The sequence below is a fragment of the Stegostoma tigrinum genome, chromosome 5 (assembly GCF_030684315.1).
Source record: "Stegostoma tigrinum isolate sSteTig4 chromosome 5, sSteTig4.hap1, whole genome shotgun sequence".
Taxonomy (NCBI): Eukaryota; Metazoa; Chordata; class Chondrichthyes; order Orectolobiformes; family Stegostomatidae; genus Stegostoma; species Stegostoma tigrinum.
Genome location: NC_081358.1, coordinates 116913409 through 116934489, shown reverse-complemented (window position 1 = coordinate 116934489; position 21081 = coordinate 116913409). Strand labels below are relative to the sequence as shown.

The window sequence follows — 21081 nt, the reverse complement described above, 5'->3', positions numbered from 1 at the left end:
CTGAAAACTAGCCTTCCAGCTCAGCAAGCAAACTCACATCCAGAACCTCAACCTGAGCTACAAATCTTCTCAAAACTCGCTTGCACTGAAGCTTGCTGGAGCACTGCAGCAGGCCTGTGATAGGAATGTTGGTGTGGGATTACAGTGGTAAGTTGAGGTGGCAGGCAACTAGAAGCTCACAGTCATTTTTACAGACAGAACATCTGTATTCTGCAACGCATGTGCACAGTCTGCGATTGACTCCCTAATGTAGAGGAGATCACACTGAGCAGCAAATACAGCAGGCTAGATTGAGTGACGTGCAGGTAACTCACTGCTTCACCTGGAGGGTGTGTCTGCGTTTTGGATAAGGAGGTGAGAGGAAGTAAACAGGCAGATGTTACACCTTTGCAGGTGCAGAGGAAGATACCATAGCGCTGTGGGGAATGCCAAGAGTGAAGGAGGAATGGACCAACGTGTCCTGGAAAGAACGTGTCTGGCTGTGGTATCCTGCTGGAGGCGATGGAAATGGTGGCTTGCAATTCTTCGGATGCAGAGGCTGGTGTGGTGGAAAGTGAGGACCAGGGGATCCCTATCAATGTGGGAAGGGAGAGAAAGGACAAGAGCAGAATTGTGGGAGATGGGCCAGATGTGGCTATGGGTCCTGTTGACCATGTTAGCAAGGAATCGTTCGTTGAGAAACAAGGTAGAAATTTCTGAGGCCCCCTGCAGAAGGCGACATCATCAGAACAGATGCAACAGAGGTGGGGAAACTGAAAGACTGGGATAGTGTAGCCATAGATACTTGCATGGGCTTCAGTTACAAAAGTCTATTTGTGGGGAATGTGGAACATTTCTTGTTCCAATCTTACCCACAGCTCTTTCTCCAATATATCAATGACACCGCTGGCACTGCATTCACTTTTTGCTTGAAACTGGAAGAACTTATTAATTTCATTTCCAACTTTCACTATGTTTTAAACTTCATTTGGTCCATCTCCAACTCCTCTCTTCCTTTCCTCAATATCTGTATTTCAATTTCTGGGAATAGGTAGCCACGAAAATCCACGATAAACCCACCAACTCCCACAATTACATTGACTATACATGGTCGTACCCCGCTTCCTGTAAGGATAACTATGCAGGGTCACAGGTTTCTGCTACAGGTCTTCATGTGACCGAAAAGACCATTTCCAAACTTGCAAACACTTGATGTCAAGCCCTAGCCCCACCGAGCTACACACCAATCTTGCTTTGAAATAGGTCAATGCTGCTTTGTTGCCACTGGGTTAAAATCTGGGAACTCCATTCCTTACAGAACTGTGGGAAAACCATGCCACATGGACAGCAATGATTCAGGAAGGAGGCTCACCCCACTTCTTGGAAGGTTTAAATGAAAGCTGGTAGAGACAGTGATGCCCACATAATGTGAGCAGAGAATGTTGAGGGGAGCCAAAACAGAAATTGCTGGGAAAACTCAGCAGGTCTGGTTGCATCTGTGGAGAGAAAACAGAGTTAACATTTTGGATTGAGTGACCCTTCAGAACAGTTCTGAAGAGACTGCAGCTAGTCCTGCTGAGTTTTGCCCGTGATTTCTGTTTCTCTTTCTGATTTCCAGCATCTGCAGTTTTTAGGTTTTTTTGTTTACAGATGTGTGTAAGATTATGAGTGCAGTGGCAGAGTGAATAGAAAGCAGCATTCCATTTAGTCGAAGGGTCAATAACAAGGCAGCATCATTTTAAGGTGAAAGGCATGAGGTTTAATGGGGAGCCTGAAGAAACCTGCTTCTGCTCAGCGGGTAGTGGGAGGAAGATATGGAATACACTATCTGGGAGGGTAGTTAAGATTGGTAACTTCACAACATTCAAAAGGTATGTGGATGAGCACTTGAAATGTCAGAACATTGAAGGTTATGGGCAAAGTGCTGGAAAGAGGGATTAATGTTGATTGAGAGACTGTAAGAACTGCAGATGCTGGAGTCAGAGATAACAAGGTGTGGAGATGGAGGGACACAGCAGGCCAGGCAGCAGGGGAGCAGGAAAGTTGACATTTTGGGTCGGGACCCTTCTTCAGAAAATAAGTGCTGACTGAATACACCTTTGGCAATACACATTCGATGGGCTGCAGGGCCTCAGTTATACTGTAGGATTCTATGAATTTGTTGCCATAAATAGGCACATAGAAATTAATTAATAAGTAAGCGGATTTTCCAGGCTGTCCATTTCCTGAAGATTGCTCACGTAACTTGCATGTATTGATTCAAAGCTCAGATCATCTCCCACCAATAAGAACTTGTGCTTCACTGATAATCTCTCTGTATTTAAACAAAAGAAAAATAGTTAACCCTCTTTCCATCCCAAAATGGAAACGTGTGTTTAATTTCACACCTTAGAAGCTTGACAATGCTGACTATTGTGGCAGTAAATACAAATTGCTAAACAGCAAATTTTAAAAATATAAGCACTGGTTATCAACCTTGAGAAAGAAAACATAGGTGCAGATTGTCATTAAAGACTTAGTTGCTGTCAAATTTGGGCATTTGTTAAAAGCCGGTGAATTGAACGACAGCAGCAACTTACATTTATATAGTGCCAAATCACTTCATAGAGTTGCAATCAGGCAAAATGAAAGCTTCTGAGTACCAGCAATGGCTCAGGTGGGCCTCAAGAGGAAAGTATGGTGGAGAGAGGTAACTATTTAGTCAGTGCTATTCAGAGTGCAAAGCCTAGGTAGTTGGAGGCAAGGTACTGCATGGCGAAGGGAGACTGGAAAATGTAAAACTCTGCTTTTTTTTGAAGCGGGGGGGGGGTTGTAACGTAGTGGGAAATGATGCACAAAGCAGAACCTGAGAGATTTAATGCTGGAGAAGGTCACAAGGATATGGAGCAGTAAAACATGAAAATTAGCTAGTTAAACATGAAAATCTTAAAATTTAGTAAAGGCTGGGATGATGGGTGAGCCAGGTGTGGGTGCAGTGGGTTTCGTATGAGTGGACGTTTACAGAGTGTGAAGATGGCAAGACAGCGTTGGAATGGCTGGGCCTAGGAGGGAGGTGGGGTGGTGGGATGGAGGAGGCACAGATGATGTTTAGGAGCAGAGGCAGGGGGAGATAAAAACAGCTCAGGGTCAAACAGGATGCTGCAAATGCAGAATCTGAAACAATTGCTATCTATGGGGTGGAATCAGCTGCAGCTTACAGTTTGAGAAAGGATCAAGGATTTTGGCTTTGTGTTGCTTCTTTAAGAACTGAACATGGTAATGAGTCAAGAACCAGGATGATACCACAGCAGCAGCAGCTTGGGAGATTCCAAGCAGTATCGTGTTCGAATAAGGATGCGTAGAGGTTGTTCCATAATAACAAGGTTACCCGGTGAACAAATCTATTTGAAATTTCCAAATAAAGTGAATCTACACTACTTACCTATCCAGAAGGTAAGTGGTAATCCTGTGCCATGAAAAATAATACAAAAATGCAACAACAGATTCATTTGTCCAATGTTTCATTAGATGAAGCTGCATCTCATCCAAGACTAAAATTCAGACAATAAATTTGAGAACAGAGTGTGTGCAAGGATTGGGATTGTTATTGGGGACGTAGGCTAGAAAGGATTTCGGTGTAAATTAATCTAATACGTACAGATGATGCCAGACAAGGGGAAAGCACAATGGAACGATCTCAGGAAGGTATCAGAGAAATGTTGCCGGCTCAGAAACAGAATCTGAGTCTGAAAAATCCCTGACTAAAAAGGGGAAGGCACTGCAAGGTGATGCCAATAGGTTCAAGAATACAAGACAGGGATTAATTTGCTGTCATATACTCAGAGGAAATCTTTTCCTTTATTCATTCATGGGATCAGGGTGTCCCTAGCCAGGGAGCATTTATTGCCCATCCCCAATTGCCCACAAGGCAGTTAAGAGTCAACCACATTTCTGTGGGTCTGGATTCACATGTAGGCCAGACTAGGTAAGGATGGCAGTTTCCTGCCCGTAAGGACATTAGTGAGCCAGATGAATTTTTCCAACAATTGACCATAGATTCACAGTCATTATTAGATTCTTAATTCCTGATAATTTATTGATTTCAAATTCCACCACCTCCCGTGGGGGTATTTGAACCTGGATCTCCAGAACATCACCTGTGCTCCCGGGCTAACAGTTCAGTGATAATACCATGAGGCCATACCTTATGATGCTGTGGAGCTGATTCAGTCATACCATGATGGAAACCAGATGGTACATTTTAAATACAGAGTTGCTGGTGACAGAGTCTTCAGCTGCCTGAGGTCTGGGAAATTAAGTCTAGACCACAGGAAATAATCTCCGTGAAGGGATATCCAGTTTGGACACGGAGAAATTTCTTTAACTGGAGGGTGGTTAATCTGTGGAATTCTTTACTGCAGAGGGCTGTCAGGGCTGAGTTGTTAAGTATATTCAAGGCTGAGACAGTCAGATTTTTAATCAAGTAAGAGAGACAATGTTACAGGGAAAGGTCAGCAAAGTGGAGCTGAGGATTGTCAGATCAGCCAGGATTTCAACGAATGGCAGAGAAGACTCGGTGGGCTGCTCCTACATCTTATGGTTCACCAGTCTCTAAGATTGAAGAAGATACTCCTCTTTGTGGACCTTGGGGATAATAGTGTTATCTAATGTTTCATTAATATTTCAAAGTGTAGAGCTGGATGAACACAGCAGGCCAGGCAGCATCAGTAGAGCATGAAAGGCTGACATTTCAGGCCTAGACCCTTCTTCAGAAAATCCAGCTCCTACTATCTCTAATAATGAAATATTACTTTAGTTTGCTTTATATTCCTATTACATTTTTCAGTTTACTTTTGACCACTTTGCAAGACTTCTACAACTGAGATCAGCTTCAGTTCATTGGAGATCAGACTGGGATTTAACTACAGACTAGATTCTGGGTGCAGGAAATGACAGAACTGTTCATTTCAGGATAACTGCTCATAAGGCAGACCTCCACACAGGCTACAGAATCAAAGTTACTAAGAATCCAGGTATCAACATGCACAAATCCTGGTATCTGGCTTAGAACTACATCTCCTCAACAGATTCAGTCTTTATACTTAATGGTCTATTCATATTTCATTTAATAATTATTCATTTCTATCGTCCTGTAGCACTCCTGCTGCTGTCTGCATGCTACAAGCGGCTGTTAACATGAAGAATGATGTGGATGGGCTTCTTTGAGTTCAAGCTGCATCATAGTTGAACATTAAGTGCAAAATAGGAGACTGTTCAGTCATTTGGTTGATCTCATGTCAGCCTCAGCTCCACTTACCTGCCCACCCTTGTAACTCTTTAACCTGTAACTAATTTAAAAAGCTGTCTACATAACTCCTCCTCAAATTTATTCCGTGTTCCAGAATCCACCGCACACTGGGGTGGTCAATTCCACAACTGACAAATTCACAAGCCCTTGTGAGAAGCAAGTTTTCCTCATATTAAATCTGCCATTCGTTGTGATCTCTGATTCTAGATTGCCCCACAAGGGAAAACACCTGCCTGACAACTTCTTTGTCAACCCCCGTTAGCATTTTACATCCCACATTTAGATCTCCTCTCATTCTTCTAAACTGTATTGAATATAGGCCTAAACTGCTCAATCTCTCTTCATAAGACAAGGGTTTCATCTCCGTAATCAATCTCATGAGGCTTATCTGAATTACATCCTCCTTGTAGAAAGGGGGCTAAAACAGATTGTAATTTTTGTACCACACAAGTGCCAGGCAATAACCATCTCCAACAAGAAGGAATTACTGTCCTTACATATTCAACACATTACTATCACGGAGATCCCTCCACCATCAACATCTTGGGGCTTACCACTGACCAGAAACTGAACTGGACTTGAAATACTTTGGCTAGAAGAGCAGGCCAGAGGCTAGGGATCCTGTGGTGAGTAGCTCACGGCCTGAGTCCTCAAAATGTATCTACTATTTACAAGACATAAGCAAGGAATGCATGGTGAATTGTCTCCATTTGCTTGGATGGGTGCAGCTCCAACAACATTCAAGATGTTTCACACCATCCAGGACAAAATAGCTCACTTGATGGGCATCCTATCCACCATATTCACACTGTCCATCATTTGCTGCTTTGCTACTGTGCAGCAGTGTTAACAACCCACAAGAGGCACTGCAGAAACTCACCAAAGCTCCTTCAACTGCATCTTCCAAACTTGTGACCTCGAACTTCTGCAAGAGGGCAGCAAATGCACCAGAACATCTCCACTTGCAGCAACCCTACCAGTGATATTCACATCCCACAAACAGCAAGCAGGAAATCTGATCTAATGCCAACATCAGCTGCATCAAGTGCAATTAAAGCCTGTTATTTGTGTTTTGTGCTGTTGTTTTTGCTGTTTCTCAGCTCAGAGATTTCAGGGAATAGACTGAATCCAAACTACTGGTGACGCCAACTGAGAAGAAACGTTGAGCCAAAATCTATTGCATCATCTTAAGTAGGTTCCCTTACAATGATTCAGCAGCTTTAGAAGCTGGGAAATTGAGCCATGCAGGTCAATTTCTAATTTTTAGACACAAATACAGAAATTGCTAGAGAAACTGTGATCCTTCCCAGCTGTCCTTCACCTTATTTCAGTTTTTATACCTTGCGATGGCAAAATTAGCTGATGTGAGATGGTGTAGCCATAAAGCACTACTTTATTGTCTTCACCATGACAGGGTTACAGTAAGGATGAAAAATTGCCTGAATATTTTCCAGTAAGTGCTGCTGGAAATGCAGAGGGATAAGATTAAACATCATTTGGAGTCAGGTTAGATCAGGGAAGCCAGCAGGTTTTCTTCCCAAACAGCATTAGAGAAACAGTTGGGTTCCCTCATACAGTAATGAATCTGTGCAATTTTTAAATCACAAGGAGCTGTCAAGACTGGGTCATTAAGTACATTCAAAGTTGAGATAGATGGATTCTTAAAGGAGTACGGGAATCAAGGGTTATAGGGAAAAGGCGGAAACTGGACTTGTGGATTATCAGGCCAGCCATGTTCTCAGGAACAGAAGAGACTCGATGGGCCTGTTCCTACGTCTTATGGATTTTTAGATCAATTGACAATTGTCATCATGAGACAAGCTTTATCCTAGGTCTGTACCGGATTTGAATTTCCCCGTCTGCCATAGTGTGTGGGAACCCACGTCCTCAGAACATTAGCCTCAGGATCTGGATTACTCACCCAGGGATACTGCTTCTACATCACCAGCTGCTCTCAAATGAATCTTGGTGAATCTCATACAATTAATCCCACCATTACCTCAGTGCAATGTAACTCCAGCTCCTGAAATGAGCAATCCACCAACCAATCAAGTGCAAATCCAACAAAGTCAAGTCTGTGGAGATGAAAAAAAACTCGTTCCAGGAGGGTAACCAGGCAAGGAAGTAGAAGATGAACTCACTAATCACAGGCTTAAAACAGTGGCATTCTGTTTGGGTTCCCGATGGACATGGTTACCAGTGTGTAAACTGCCCTAAAGGGGATCAAAGATTCCAGGGAGAAGGTGGGAGATTGGTGTTGAGAAACCCATCAGCCATGACTGGAGCAGACTCGACAGGGTGAATGGTCTAATTTCTGTTCCTATGTCGATGGTCTATTCAAAATAAATATCATAGATTGACAAGTTCAAGAGTGATTTACGCAAACTGTTTATTTCCATGATCAGAAATTTTTATTTCCAGTTCTAATTTAGATCCTTCTGGTGCAAATTACTCCTTCCTTATGGTAGTTCAAGAGCAATGCAGTCATCACAGTACAGGTATCCGAATCAGTTCCGACCAAACATTGGAGCTGTATGAAGGCATACAGTATTCGGTATCGCTACAGTAACTTAATAATCCAAAATGGCAGGTCTCTGTTGTCATGAGGAATTTTAATGTAAACGTTCATGCAAGTTATCTCTACAAGTGCTGAATGGGTTTCTTCTTCAGGTGCAATATTGTGCATCACCTATAATCTTGTGTCCAACTTGTACACACTTTCATAACCAGCCGGTCAGTGCTGCTCCCAGATCTAGTGGTTCTGTTTCTTAAACAGTCAAATTTCCTTCTGTCTCCGTCTTGCTCTGTTGCCCTCAGTTCTATCAGTCATGGCCAGATAGTCTATTTGGCCCCTTCCAATTAAGTTCTCAAAGAACTGTAATTGTCACTTGTTGAAAATGAATTGACGTTTTATTTGGTGCCTGCTTTCCTTAATGCTTCCAGGCATTTGTGAATTGTTCAACAAATCCAGAAACCACACTGCTGTTGCCTTTATTGTCCATTGACCTGCTTCTTTTCCAACTTTTGCAATTATAAAGTCCCATGTACAAAGGGTAATCTCTCTCAACTATCATTTCTATTTCAATCTGTCACCTATGCGGAGGCAAAGTTACGACCTCAAAGATGTAGGCCAAAGCAGGCATTTCTTTAACAAGTGTCAATTCTGTAGCCGCATGGCAGCCAGTCAAACAAAATGGCTTTCAACTAACAGATTCAACATTTTCCAGTCAAAACTGAGTTTGCAAGTGTAATTCCCAACAAACTGCATGCATAGAGTAGGTGGAACAAGGTGAAATATTGCCAATTTACCAGAGCATTATCCAATAAAATGTGACACCAAGCCTAAAAATATTCCTTTCCAAACATTTCTGTAGCGAAGAATGAGTGTTCTTTATGAAATAAAACAAACTCTATTCAGAATTGGGGAGATTTAGAACCCCCTTTAGTAGTCTCCAATGCGGTAGTTGCTGCACATTGTAGAAGTCTCCGGACATTAATCCAACCATCTGCTTCAACTCCCATTTCAGAAGAGGCTTCCAACTGAGCAATTTAATGAAATGTTACAAATGTTGCTGTAGATTCCCATTCACTGGGAGCTGAAATAAAATTGCAAGCATACTTCACAAAGAGATCTCAACAGTATTGAGACAGTTGGCATTTCTTCCAGTCCACACTGGCTAAATTCAATCTCAGGTCCTCAAGGCCCCCCAAATAAAGACTTCTTTACAGAAACTGGAAATAGACAGAGCAGCTGATTCTAACAGGAAAGTGAGAACCAATGTCACGCAATCTTTGGCACACTGTGTTACTCTTAACTCAATGATAAACAAGAATACTGTACATAGAATGACAAACAAAAACCTGGGCAGCTGGTGCTGGGAATACTATTTGTTTTCGATCTGGCCTAACTTTTTATGATCTCTGTAAGTTGTGATAAATATGGGTGACTGTTTTTACCATGAGTTAATGCGATGTTAAATGGTTTCTGGACTAGCATTCACTCCAAGAGCTAAATGACAAATTCAAATTCCCACAAAGGTTACCACTAATCTCTTTTGGATGCCACCTCAAAATCTACCTTTCAAATGAAAAATATCCAGCTGTCTGACAACAAATTTTGTTCATAATAACTTATAAATTACTTACAAATTCTGTCCGTAATTACTTATAAATTGGATTGAAAAGGTTTTCAAATAATTTTCTTCGACAGTAGCAGACAGATGAACCTCAACTGATGAATGCCTTCTCCTACCTCAAGCTGTATTTGATAAAAGTTGGCAATTTTCAGGCTGTCTTTTCATTAAAATCTTTATCTTTAGCTTTCATTATCAGCATTAAGCTTCACTGAATACAGAAGTTAAACATAACTTGGACTTTTGACCACAAAATTTATCATTTAGGTTGTTAAGGTTACTTTATGATAGTTCCTATCTCAATAATTCTGTGGATACTAGCATTTTCAACTTGTGACCAAACTGATACTGTAATTGCAAAATCTTTCCTTACGGAGAAAACATCTTTTCATACCAACAACTGTATTGCATGGTGATTTCAAACTGACTGCCATTGAGATATTAAAGCAGAATTTCTTCAAGATTCCGTTACCACTTAAGGTAGCAGACAGGTAGCTGAAGTGGTTAAGAAAGTACACAGGATGCTTGCTTTTATTAGCCAGGGCATAAAGTTTAAGGGCCAGGAGGTGACATTGGCACTGTATAAAATGTTGGTCAGGCCACAACTAGAGTATTGTATGCAGTCCTGGAATCCACGTTTGTAGGAGGGATGTGATTACACTGGAAAGGATGCAAAGATATATTAGACTATTGCCTGGGCTGGAGAGCTTTAGTTATAAAGAGAGATTGGATAGGCTTTACTTGTACTGACTGGGGTTATTTCCCTTGGAACCTGGGGATGGCAATGCGACAGTAGTACAAAGCAGGTAATAAGATATAAACACAGCATGTAAGAAATATGCCATAATAATCAACAGCGCCCTTAATCTACACGAAGATGAGAACAATCAGACTGGCAAACGTAAAGACTCTCTCGGACAATTCCTTACAGTAGTATGACCATGAACGAGGATATCCTAGATCTGGTAATGCATTATGAGACAGGACTAATTGATGACCTCATGGCAAAGGAACTGGTGAATGGCAGTGATCACAACATAGAATTTCATGTTCTGTTTGGAAGGGTCCAGTTACATCTTGTACCTAAAGGGAAACTAACACAGTACAAAGACAGACATGGCTAAGGTGAACTGGGAAATGTGGTTAAAAGCTAATTCAGCAGAGTTACAGTGGTAGATTTTTAAGGAGGTATTTATTGAGTTATTAAGTATCTATTCCAGTAAGAAACAGAGGACCAGTTTTGAGAAGGATGTATCATCCATGGCCGAAAAAAAACAATGCGAGTGAAAAAACTGGAAGAGACACCTTACAAGTACATGAAGATTTGATCAAAAGGTAGGTCAGAAGATTGAACAGACTTTTAAAAACCAGCAAACAGGCTTGATGGGCTGAAGGGTTTTTCTGTATTCTATGATTCTATAAATTCTGCTGCCAGTGTCTCACGTCCTGTCTTCCCACCATCGACAAGGCATAAATCAGGAGTGTGATGGAATATCCTCCAGCTGCCTGAAAGGGCGCCACTCCAATGATGCTCAAGATCATCCAGGTGACTTGGCTGGTCCCATACCCACCACCTTCAATATTCACTCCATTCACCATTTATACGGAGTGAATACAGTTTGCACCACGTACAAAACACACTGTAGCATTTTACCACAGCTCTCCTTCGACAGCACTTTTCAAGCCTGCGACTGCTCTAACCTCAAGAGAACAAGAGCAGCAGAAACATGGGGAGACCATCATCCTTCCTTCCACATACCATTCTGACCTGATACTCCATTCCTGCACTGCAGTGGGCTCAGGATCCTCAGGTTCCCACCTCTACAGCACTGGCCCTATCCCTACACCACATGGACGACAGAAATTCAGGAATCAAGCTCCCCATTACCTTCACAGGAGTAATAAATGCTGACCCTGGTAACTGCTTCATTAAGAACCAGAACTGGTTTTCTCTGTTGCCAGTTGAGTTGTTGGCAGTGCTGATTGGAAAATATGTGGAGACAAGAACAGGTTGATTTGAGTCCTGTGGTTTTCTTACTACACTCCCAACCTAAACTTTCTGGGCAATCCCTCCATGGGCTTGGTAAAATGGACCAAGCGGAAGGAGTAAGTGGCTGTTACTTGATACAGCCCAGCTTTGTCAGAATTTGTTCCACCAGTTAATAACTGACAGTTTTCTTACAATGCTTCCTAAAACTTTAACCCGGTGTTGTTATTGCTCAGTTCTGACCCAGTTCCTTGTTAATTCCTTGACTGCAGTATTGATATAATGAGGAAGAGTGTCTATTGACATCACCCTAGAGGCCGAGCCCCTTACTCAGCACCAGGGTTCAACAACTTTTCTGAATTGTGGATCAAGAAAATTTGAGGTTAGCTAACCTTAGGTCAACTCATACACAATTAAAACAGCGAAGGTCAAGAAAACCTCTCTTATTTGCACTGACCAATAAAATTACATCAAATATGTAGAACAAAATGAAGCCATTCAGCCTAATAGGTCCATACTACTGTTAATATTCCATTCAAGTTTCCTCCCGCTCCTTTTGAGCTAATATACCAGCCAACCTTCCATGCTTATTTGGTTGTCCCTTCAGGTTAATCTACACCAATTCTCCTTACCATGGCCTGTGGTCATGTGCTCCATATTCCAACCACTCTCCAGATAAAGAACTTGCTCCAGTGTTCCTAATTTGTGTATGAAGGGTGTTAACATTCTAAGACACAAGAGGGAAAAATTCTGGTAATCTGTGCTCACCTGCGTGAAACTCTGCTCTGACCAACAAGGGTCAGGCAGAGTGCATTTGATAAACCTTCTCTGAGAGTCACTGAAAACAGCAGGATTGGAAGGGAGTGAGACTTCAGCTCAAACGTGGGAAGGCCATGCAAGCTAACTCAATCGGCAGTAAAGTGTGCTGCTGGCACAGGCAGTAAGCCAATGACTCTATTAAGTCATCTCAAGGTGTTCAAAGGCCTGGCTACCACATTTAAATAGCACCCAGATGGGCTTCCAAGCCTACAGCATCATGCTGCCTGTCTGAGAGGGGGAATTTTCTCATGGGTCTCCTTCCCAATCCATCTTGGATCCTGGAGCTGCAAGTCTTGGCCTTGCATCCTCCACTCAGTCAACCCTAACCTGCTCTCCATCATGCTCAACCCTCCCTCTTCCTTGTGTGACATTTCAGCCACTCATCCACCACTCTTCCCTAAGAGTCAGTAAAACTCGAGCTTCCCCACTCACCATCAAGGTGCTCCACCATCACCTTCAACTCCCTCTCAAGACCTCTTGGCCTGCCCCTGTTTACTCTCGACTTGTACAGCCTCCATCTGTGCGGACTTCTCCATTGACATACTTGAGCTGCCTTTGGCAGAGACTAACCCCCATTCTGTTGTCCCGCTCCCTCCTTCAGTTGCTACTAATCTTTCGGAGAATAACCATAACTTTCCCCGATACAGTCAACCTGCAATCTCCCTGATTAATCACCAACCTTCACAAGGCCATAAGATGTAGGAGCAAAAGGTGGCCATTCAATTCTGCTCCATTATTTAATGAGATCATGGCTGATTTGATCATTTTTTAAATACATTCATGGGATGAGGGTGTTGTTGGCTAGGCAGCACTTATTGCCCATCCCTAATTGCTCAGAGGACAGTTAAGAGCCAACTACATTGCCATTGGGCTCCAGTCACATTTAGGCCAGACCAGTTAAGGATGGCAGTTTCCTTCCTTAAAGGACATAAGTGAACCAAATGGTTTTTTTCTGACAATCAGCAATGGATTAATGGTTATCAGACTCTTCATTCCAGATTTTTTTCGACTGAAGTCAATTTCCACCGGCTGTTGTAGTGGAATTCAAACCCAGGATTCAAACATAATCTTGGTTTCTGGATTAACAATCCAGTGATAATACCATTACATTATAGCCTCTCCTGATAATTCACAGCTCCATTTCCCTATAATCCTTGATTCCTTTCCTGGTTAAAAATCTCACTATCTCAGACTTGAATATACTTAATGGCCCAGCCTCGACAGCCCTCCGTAATATAGAATTCCACAGATTCACTACCCTCTGACCAACAAACTTCTTCCTCATCTGTTTTAAATGGGTGATCCCTCGTTGTGAGATGAAGGCCTCTGGTCCTCAGGGCTCCCATTAAAGGGAAATAACTGCCCCACAGCTACCCACTCAGATCCTTTAAGAGTCTTGTACATTTCAATTAGGTTGCTCCTCACTACTTTTGCCTGCATGATTAGATTCACTCGGTTGACTCCAGAGTTGAGAGGGTTGGATTATGAGGACAGACTGAGTAGATTGGGATTGTACTCATAGGAATTCAGAAGAATGAGGGGAGATCTTATAGAAACTTATAAGATTGTGAAGGGAATAGATAAGGTGGAGGCAGGGAGGTTGCTTCCGCTAGCAGGTGAAACTACGACTAGAAGGCAGCCCCTCAAAATAAAGGGAAGCAGATGTAGGACTGAAGTCAGCAGGAACTTCTTCACCCAAAAGGGTTGTGAATCTGTGGAATTCCTGCCCAGAGGAGTGGTTGAAGCTATCTCGCTGAATGTTTTAAAGGCAAGGCTAGATAAATTTTTGAACAATAAAGGAATAAGGGTTATGGTGAGCAGGTGGGTAAGTGGAGCTAAGTCTCAAAAAGATCAGCCATGATCTTATTAAATGGTGGGGCAAACTCAAGGGGCCGGATGGGCTACTCCTGCTCCTAGTTCTTATGTTTGACTAGTTTAGTTTGGGAAACTTGGTCAGCATGGACAAGTTCGACCAAAGGGCCTGTTTTCATACAAATTAGGTCTATGACTCCCAAATCCCTTTGTGCTGCAGATTACTACACTCTTTCTCCAAATAAATAATATTCAGCTCCTTTACTTTTCCTATACCAGTGCATAACCTCACAGTTTCCAACATTTATAATCTGGTTGGGTGGTTATAAATCTGGAATGAAGAATCTAATGATGACCACGAATCCATTGTCAATTGTTAGGAAAAACCTGTCTGGTTCACTATAGGGAAGGAAACTGCCATCCTTACCTGCTTTGGCCTACATGTGACTCCAGACTCACAGCAATATGGTTGACTCTTAACTGACCTCAGGCAATTAGGGAAGGGCAATAAATACTGGCCCAGCCAACAATGCACTCATCCTGTGAATGAATTTAAAAAATCCATCTCCCATGTTTTGGCCCACTTAACTTATCTATTTCTCTATGTAGACTCTCCCTGCCATTCTCACCACTTGACTTCCAACCTATTTTTGAGACATCCACAAATTGGTATAGTACATTCACTTTCTTCAGTCATTCAAATAAACTTTAAGTAATTGTGGGCCCAGTGCTGATCCCTGTGGTGCAATACTAGTTACAAGCTACCATCCGATAAAGCATTCCATCCCTATCCCAACTCTGTCTTTTATATGCCAAATAATCCTCTACCCACGTAAAAATACAAAGCTCTTATGCGTAGCACCTTATCAAACACCTTTTGGAAATCTAAATATATTATATCTATTGGTTCACCACCATCTATCCTGCGCTGTTACCTCTTCAAAGAGCTGCAATGCACCTTGTAGGCATGATTTCCCCTTTCTGAAGTCATGCAGACTCTGTTTCATATTATAGATTTCCAAATGTGCTGCTATGGCATCCTTTCTATTAAACTTTAACATTTTCCTAATGACACATGTCAGGCTAACTGCCCAACAGTTACCTGTGTTGTTTACCTCCCTCCTTTTTTGGATAAAATGTTACACTAATAATGTTTCAATCCTCTGGGATTTTGTCAGAACATGAGCATTCCTAGAAGATTGCTACCAATGCATCCACTAACTTTGTAGCTACTTCATTTAAAATCCTAGGATACAACTCATCAGATCTAGGGAACTTATTGGCCTGTGGCTCCTTTAGCCATCAGTTGAGGACAAAGGGCTAGGATAAGTACGGTGCTTATTTCTTCCTCAACTTTTGCCCCTTGGTTTAATATTTTTGGAATGTTATTCATGTTCTCTACTGTGGAGACCGATATACTTATTCAAGTCTGCCGTCATTTTCTGGTTCCTCACTATTATTCCCCCATGTCACTTCCCAGGGCACCTTTTTCTCACTTGTTTACGTTCACTGTGGTTCTTCCTTCCATCCATGCACCGATCTCCTTTGAGAACTTTGACTGAAACTTAATGTCCTCCCCCGGTTCAAAGGTCCCCATTTAACAAAAGCAGCCTTCAGTCACATCAAAATCGAGCTTAGCTGCTGCACCCTTAACCAGTTATTAATCTGAAAGAAGCTCTCTGATGAAGGGTCTAGGCCCGAAACGTCAGCTTTTGTGCTCCTGAGATGCTGCTTGGCCTGCTGTGTTCATCCAGCTTCACACTTTATTATTAATCTGAAAGAATGTGTTTCTCATTTGCTACTCATTAGTCACAAAAATACAATTTAATCTTGCAGTTTACTAAGTACAGACCACATTGTTATGACCAGACCCAGGGCTAAATTCCCCAAATGACCACAGTTCCAGAAAATGAGGAAGTTCATCTTCTTTATTCATTGGCCCCTTCAGTTTGTCCATACGATGGTCATTTAGAAAGAATCCGTCCCCTTTGATACTTTTTTCTTGGACCCAATGAGTTTGTGTTCATAAGGAGCCAATTTGATCAGGGTTCCTTGATGTAACAAACAAGTGTTTTTAACTTGCTAAACACAAAAAGAATCGGCAATGCAACACATAGATAGGAATAAACAGAGTCCAAAAAAAAAGTTAAAAGATAAATGGATCAGACTCTCGGAGTCATTAGTGAAGCGTAGCCAGTGAAACACAGATAGTGGACCAGTTAGTTTCAGGATTCTTAGCCTTGCTGCTGGATGGAATAGTTTACCATTTTGTTTTGGTGGTGGTTAACTGGCAGCACTCAGAATGTGAGAGTCCTTTTTGTCCTATTTCCTAAAGCAAACGGTCACTTTAACTGCAGCGCAGGAACGAACAGTGCGTGGTTTTACCAACGTGACATGCACCGCACACTCGCACTTGAACCCAAGTTAGAACACACAAATCTTAGTTCATGAGCATACGCAGGTTAGGATAGCAGTCAGTTTCAAACCCCTTTTTGTCTATTTCTGTAAAGAATATGCAGGAAGTGGCTGAGAGAGGGAAAGAAGAAGTGGAGAGAAAAACGGAGGGAAAGAGGAAGAGCAGGAAAGTGAGTGAGCTAATGACAGCGAGCTTGTTATCTCTTCCTGTTATGTTCTCTGCTCAAAGCCTGGTTGACATTCCATAGTTTTGCAGTCAGTCATCTTTACTGTCTGAAGCAGTCCTCTTTAGTGATCCGCAATTTGGAATAAAAAAATTTACAATAAAATGTTCATAGTATCTCAGGATTCTGAATCATCATTACGGCAACATGCTAAGGTGTTAACTATACGTTGTTGCCACTTGTTACTGAGAAACACTGTCCCAGTATAATCTGCCACTTTCTTACTTCCCAACTTCTATCCTGCTATTAGGAAGCTGCCATTTTGCCTCTCACCCAATTAAATGTTGATGCCCATATTTTCTCCTCCTGAGATCTTCCCCAAAGTGCCTATTGTGGGAAGGTCCAGAGGTAGGGAGAATCATTTACATACTTGAAAGAAGTTTGATGGGCATTAGGTGAGGCCATGAACGGTTACACCATGATGTATTTCAAAGTGAAACATCATGCTGGTCAAGCTCACCTGATCTCCTCAGTGAATAATAGCTGGTTTGAGTATGGTACCGCAGGTTGCTTTGTTGACGGTGCTACATCCCAGCAAAACAAAGAACAAGGAAAATTACAGCACAGGAGCAGGCCCTTCAGCCCTCTAAGCCTGCACTGACATGCTGCCCATCACAACTAAAACCCCTTACCCTTCCGGGGACCATATCCCTCTATTCCCATCTTATTCACACATCTGTCAAGACACCCTTTAAAAGTCACTATCATATCTGCTTCCACTATATCCTCCGACAGTGAGTTCCAGGCATCCACCACCCTCTGTGTAAAAAAAAAACCTGCCTCATTCATCACCTTTAAACCTTGCCCCTCACACCTTAAACATATAGAACATAGAACAGTACAGCACAGAACAGGCCCTTCAGCCCACAATGTTGTGCCGACCATTGATCTTCATGTATGCACCCTCAAATTTCTGTGACCATATACATGTCCAGCAGTCTCTTAAATGACCCCAATGACCTTGCTTCCACAACTGCTGCTGGCAACGCATTCCATGCTCTCACAACTCTCTGCGTAAAGAACCTGCCTCTGACATCCCCTCTATACTTTCCACCAACCAGCTTAAAACTATGACCCCTCGTGCTAGCCATTTCTGCCCTGGGAAATAGACTCTGGCTATCAACTCTATCTATGCCTCTCATTATCTTGTATACCTCAATTAGGTCCCCTCTCCTCCTCCTTTTCTCCAATGAAAAGAGACCGAGCTCAGTCAACCTCTCTTCATAAGATAAGCCCTCCAGTCCAGGCAGCATCCTGGTAAACCTCTTCTGAACCCTCTCCAACGCATCCACATCTTTCCTATAATAGGGCGCCCAGAACTGGACGCAGTATTCCAAGTGCGGTCTAACCAAAGTTTTATAGAGCTGCAACAAGATCTCACGACTCTTAAACTCAATCCCCCTGTTAATGAAAGCCAAAACACCATATGCTTTCTTAACAACCCTGTCCACTTGGGTGGCCATTTTAAGGGATCTATGTATCTGCACACCAAGATCCCTCTGTTCCTCCACGCTGCCAAGAATCCTATCCTTAATCCTGTACTCAGCTTTCAAATTCGACCTTCCAAAATGCATCACCTCGCATTTATCCAGGTTGAACTCCATCTGCCACCTCTCAGCCCATCTCTGCATCCTGTCAATGTCCCGCTGCAGCCTACAACAGCCCTCTACACTGTCAACGACACCTCCGACCTTTGTGTCGTCTGCAAACTTGCTGACCCATCCTTCAATCCCCTCGTCCAAGTCATTAATAAAAATTACAAACAGTAGAGGCCCAAGGACAGAGCCCTGTGGAACTCCATATGCCCCCTAGTAAGTGACTCTTCCACCCTGGGAAAAAAAAATCTGTGGCTGTGCCAGGCAGGAGAGAAGGGAGGCTAGAGCTTTGCTCAACTAAATTACCTCAAACCTTATAAGTGGTATGCGTTCTTGACATTTACAATTTGGAAAGAAAATTCTACCCTTATATTGCCTAGGAAGATTTTTGTTTTTATATGCTCAAAAAATCCTTAAGTAATTTAACTGGGAAAAAGAAAAAATCTCACAGGCAAAAATAAATCTTCCATACTGTCTGTGTGGCCCAATTCCCAATGGATTCTGCTGCCAATTTGATCCGATGGCTAAATGTAGGTTGTTGATGGAGCTATCTCACACTCTTTCCAAACTGCACTGCTTCAATACATGGACGAATACTTATGTTGTTGGGTATGGGCGTGTGTATGATCTTACCTAAAGAAAACTAAATCCTCCATCAACAACATAGCAGAGATCTTTTAAAAGTAAACTTTAAAAAACAAGGTGAAAACATTGTTCTGAAAGTGCCACTAGCCTTCAAACAAAAACATGAAGACAATATTTTATAAAAGGTGCATTGCTTTTCATACTAATCTAATTTATAAACAAAACTTTCTAAAACTGCACCTTCAAATCCACACCATTACCATCTGGAATGACAAGGGCAGCAGATACACCGCCACCAGCAAGTTCCGCTCCAGGTCATTGACCATCCTAACTTGAAAATACATCGCTGTTCTTTCAGTGTCGCTGAAAAAAACAACTTCGGAAACTCCCATCCTAACAACATTGTGGATGTCCCTGTGTCACATGAACTGCAATGACTGTCAGAGATGATGTGCCACCACCTTCCCAAAGGCAACGAAAGATTATTAATCTGTCATTCAATCCTTGTCTCGCCAGTGACACCCACACTCCATGCAAAAGAAATTAACAATTCAGAATCCAAACCTGTTGGCCACAGTATTAACTTACAGTTACAGTTTTACAAGTTGTAAAGTATCTGGATATCACAGCGAGTGATTAAATCAACAATTTTTCATTCAAGCTGCTCAATATATAATACACAATGGAGCCATGTATCCATCAGATAATCAGTTGGAGCAGGCAGCCCCCTTGAAGAAAATGATCCACACCCATTACCACTGGTCCGTTCAACTGGCAAGTTCTTGCCTGTGCCAAATTTTGACCCAAATAGCTTTATTTCTTGTTCACTGGAGTGATATAGCACTTCAATTAAGGCAGCACCTTACCAAAGTGCAGGGAAAAACTGTTCAATTACCCTAAACCACAGCAGACACTGTTTTCAGATTCCAGTTCAGGCTCAATCCATTGGCACTTTAGGAATGACAGCAAATTATTTTTCCCACTATTCTTCTATATTGTACAACTATATCCAGAACTCAAATACGTTATAGATTACATATGCATTACACTTTTAAACACATTGTTGTCCTTTCACTAAGTCTAACACAGAGTACATTACAAATCCCTTACAAAATTCAGGCTTAATTCACTCTCAACTCCATTCCAATTACATTAAAGTTAGTCATTATTCTTTTTGGACATCTACAAGCACATTAAAAATAAGCATAAAACAATAAAAGTAATAGGTTCATATTTAAGCAAATAACACTTACTACTGTGCGCAGTCAATGAGCTGGTACTCATTTGATCTTTCAAAACAAGCCTTAATACCTTCATCATCCCACAGTGCTTTCGCGTGATCAAAGAATTCCTACAAAATAGAAAGAAATGTTCAATTAATAAAATGGATTTCAAGACCAGACCTTGTGCCATTAATGATAACAAATTAGCTTAGACTGGGCTCTTGTGGTGCAGTGTCTACCTGTGGACTAGAAAGTTTGGGTTCAATGTCATGTGCCATAACATCTCTGAACAAGTGAGCAAAAAACATGAAGGGTTCCTCTGATGAAGGGTCTAGGCCCGAAACGTCAGCTTTTGTGCTCCTGAGATGCTGCTTGGCCTGCTGTGTTCATCCAGCCTCACATTTTATTATCTTGGAATCTCCAGCATCTGCAGTTCCCATTATCTCAGCAAAAAACATAGGCACTCTTGTGGTGCACTGGTGGCGATCTTGACTCTGGGCCAGGAGGCCGGTGTTCAAATCTCACCTGTCTCAGAGGTATGTGTGTTGTAATGCATCTGAACAGCTGGACTAAAGTGACAATTTAGCAAAGCTGGGTGGGCTCTTGTGGCGCAGTGACAGTCATCTGGGTTCAAGTCCCACCTTTCCAGAAATGCGAAGTAACATGTCCAAACAGATTGATTAAAGAACAGGTACAAAAGGTGGGAACGAGAGTTGTGAGGAAGAAGCAAAGAATCTGCGAAGAGATATAGACAGATTGGGTCAGTAGGCAAGAAGGTGGCAGATGTGGAAATGTAATATTATCTATTTTGGTAACTGAAAAACTGATATTTAAATAAAAATAACGGGGAGATTTGTTGGCACTTGGAGAGTCTGGGCTGTTTATACACATGAATCAAGGCAAGTTAACCATTCAGGACCTTGTCAGCAAGGCCATTGATATACAGAGGATTGGAGTATAAGAGTGATGAAGCATTCCTTCAATGATGCAAGGCTTTGATGACACCACACCTGAAGTAATGC

General features: G+C 42.1%; 1 protein-coding gene across 4 annotated transcripts in view; it reads right to left on the bottom strand.

Annotated features, from left to right (window-relative positions):
* Window positions 1-21081, bottom strand: part of LOC125451745 (guanine nucleotide-binding protein G(s) subunit alpha-like) — a 323770-nt gene that overhangs the window by 96676 nt on the left and 206013 nt on the right. For all 4 annotated transcript variants that reach the window (XM_059646234.1, XM_059646235.1, XM_059646236.1 and 1 more), the window contains one exon: window positions 20090-20187. In XM_059646234.1, coding sequence (XP_059502217.1) covers window positions 20090-20187 — 98 coding nt within the window. The remainder of the gene's footprint in view (window positions 1-20089; window positions 20188-21081) is intronic.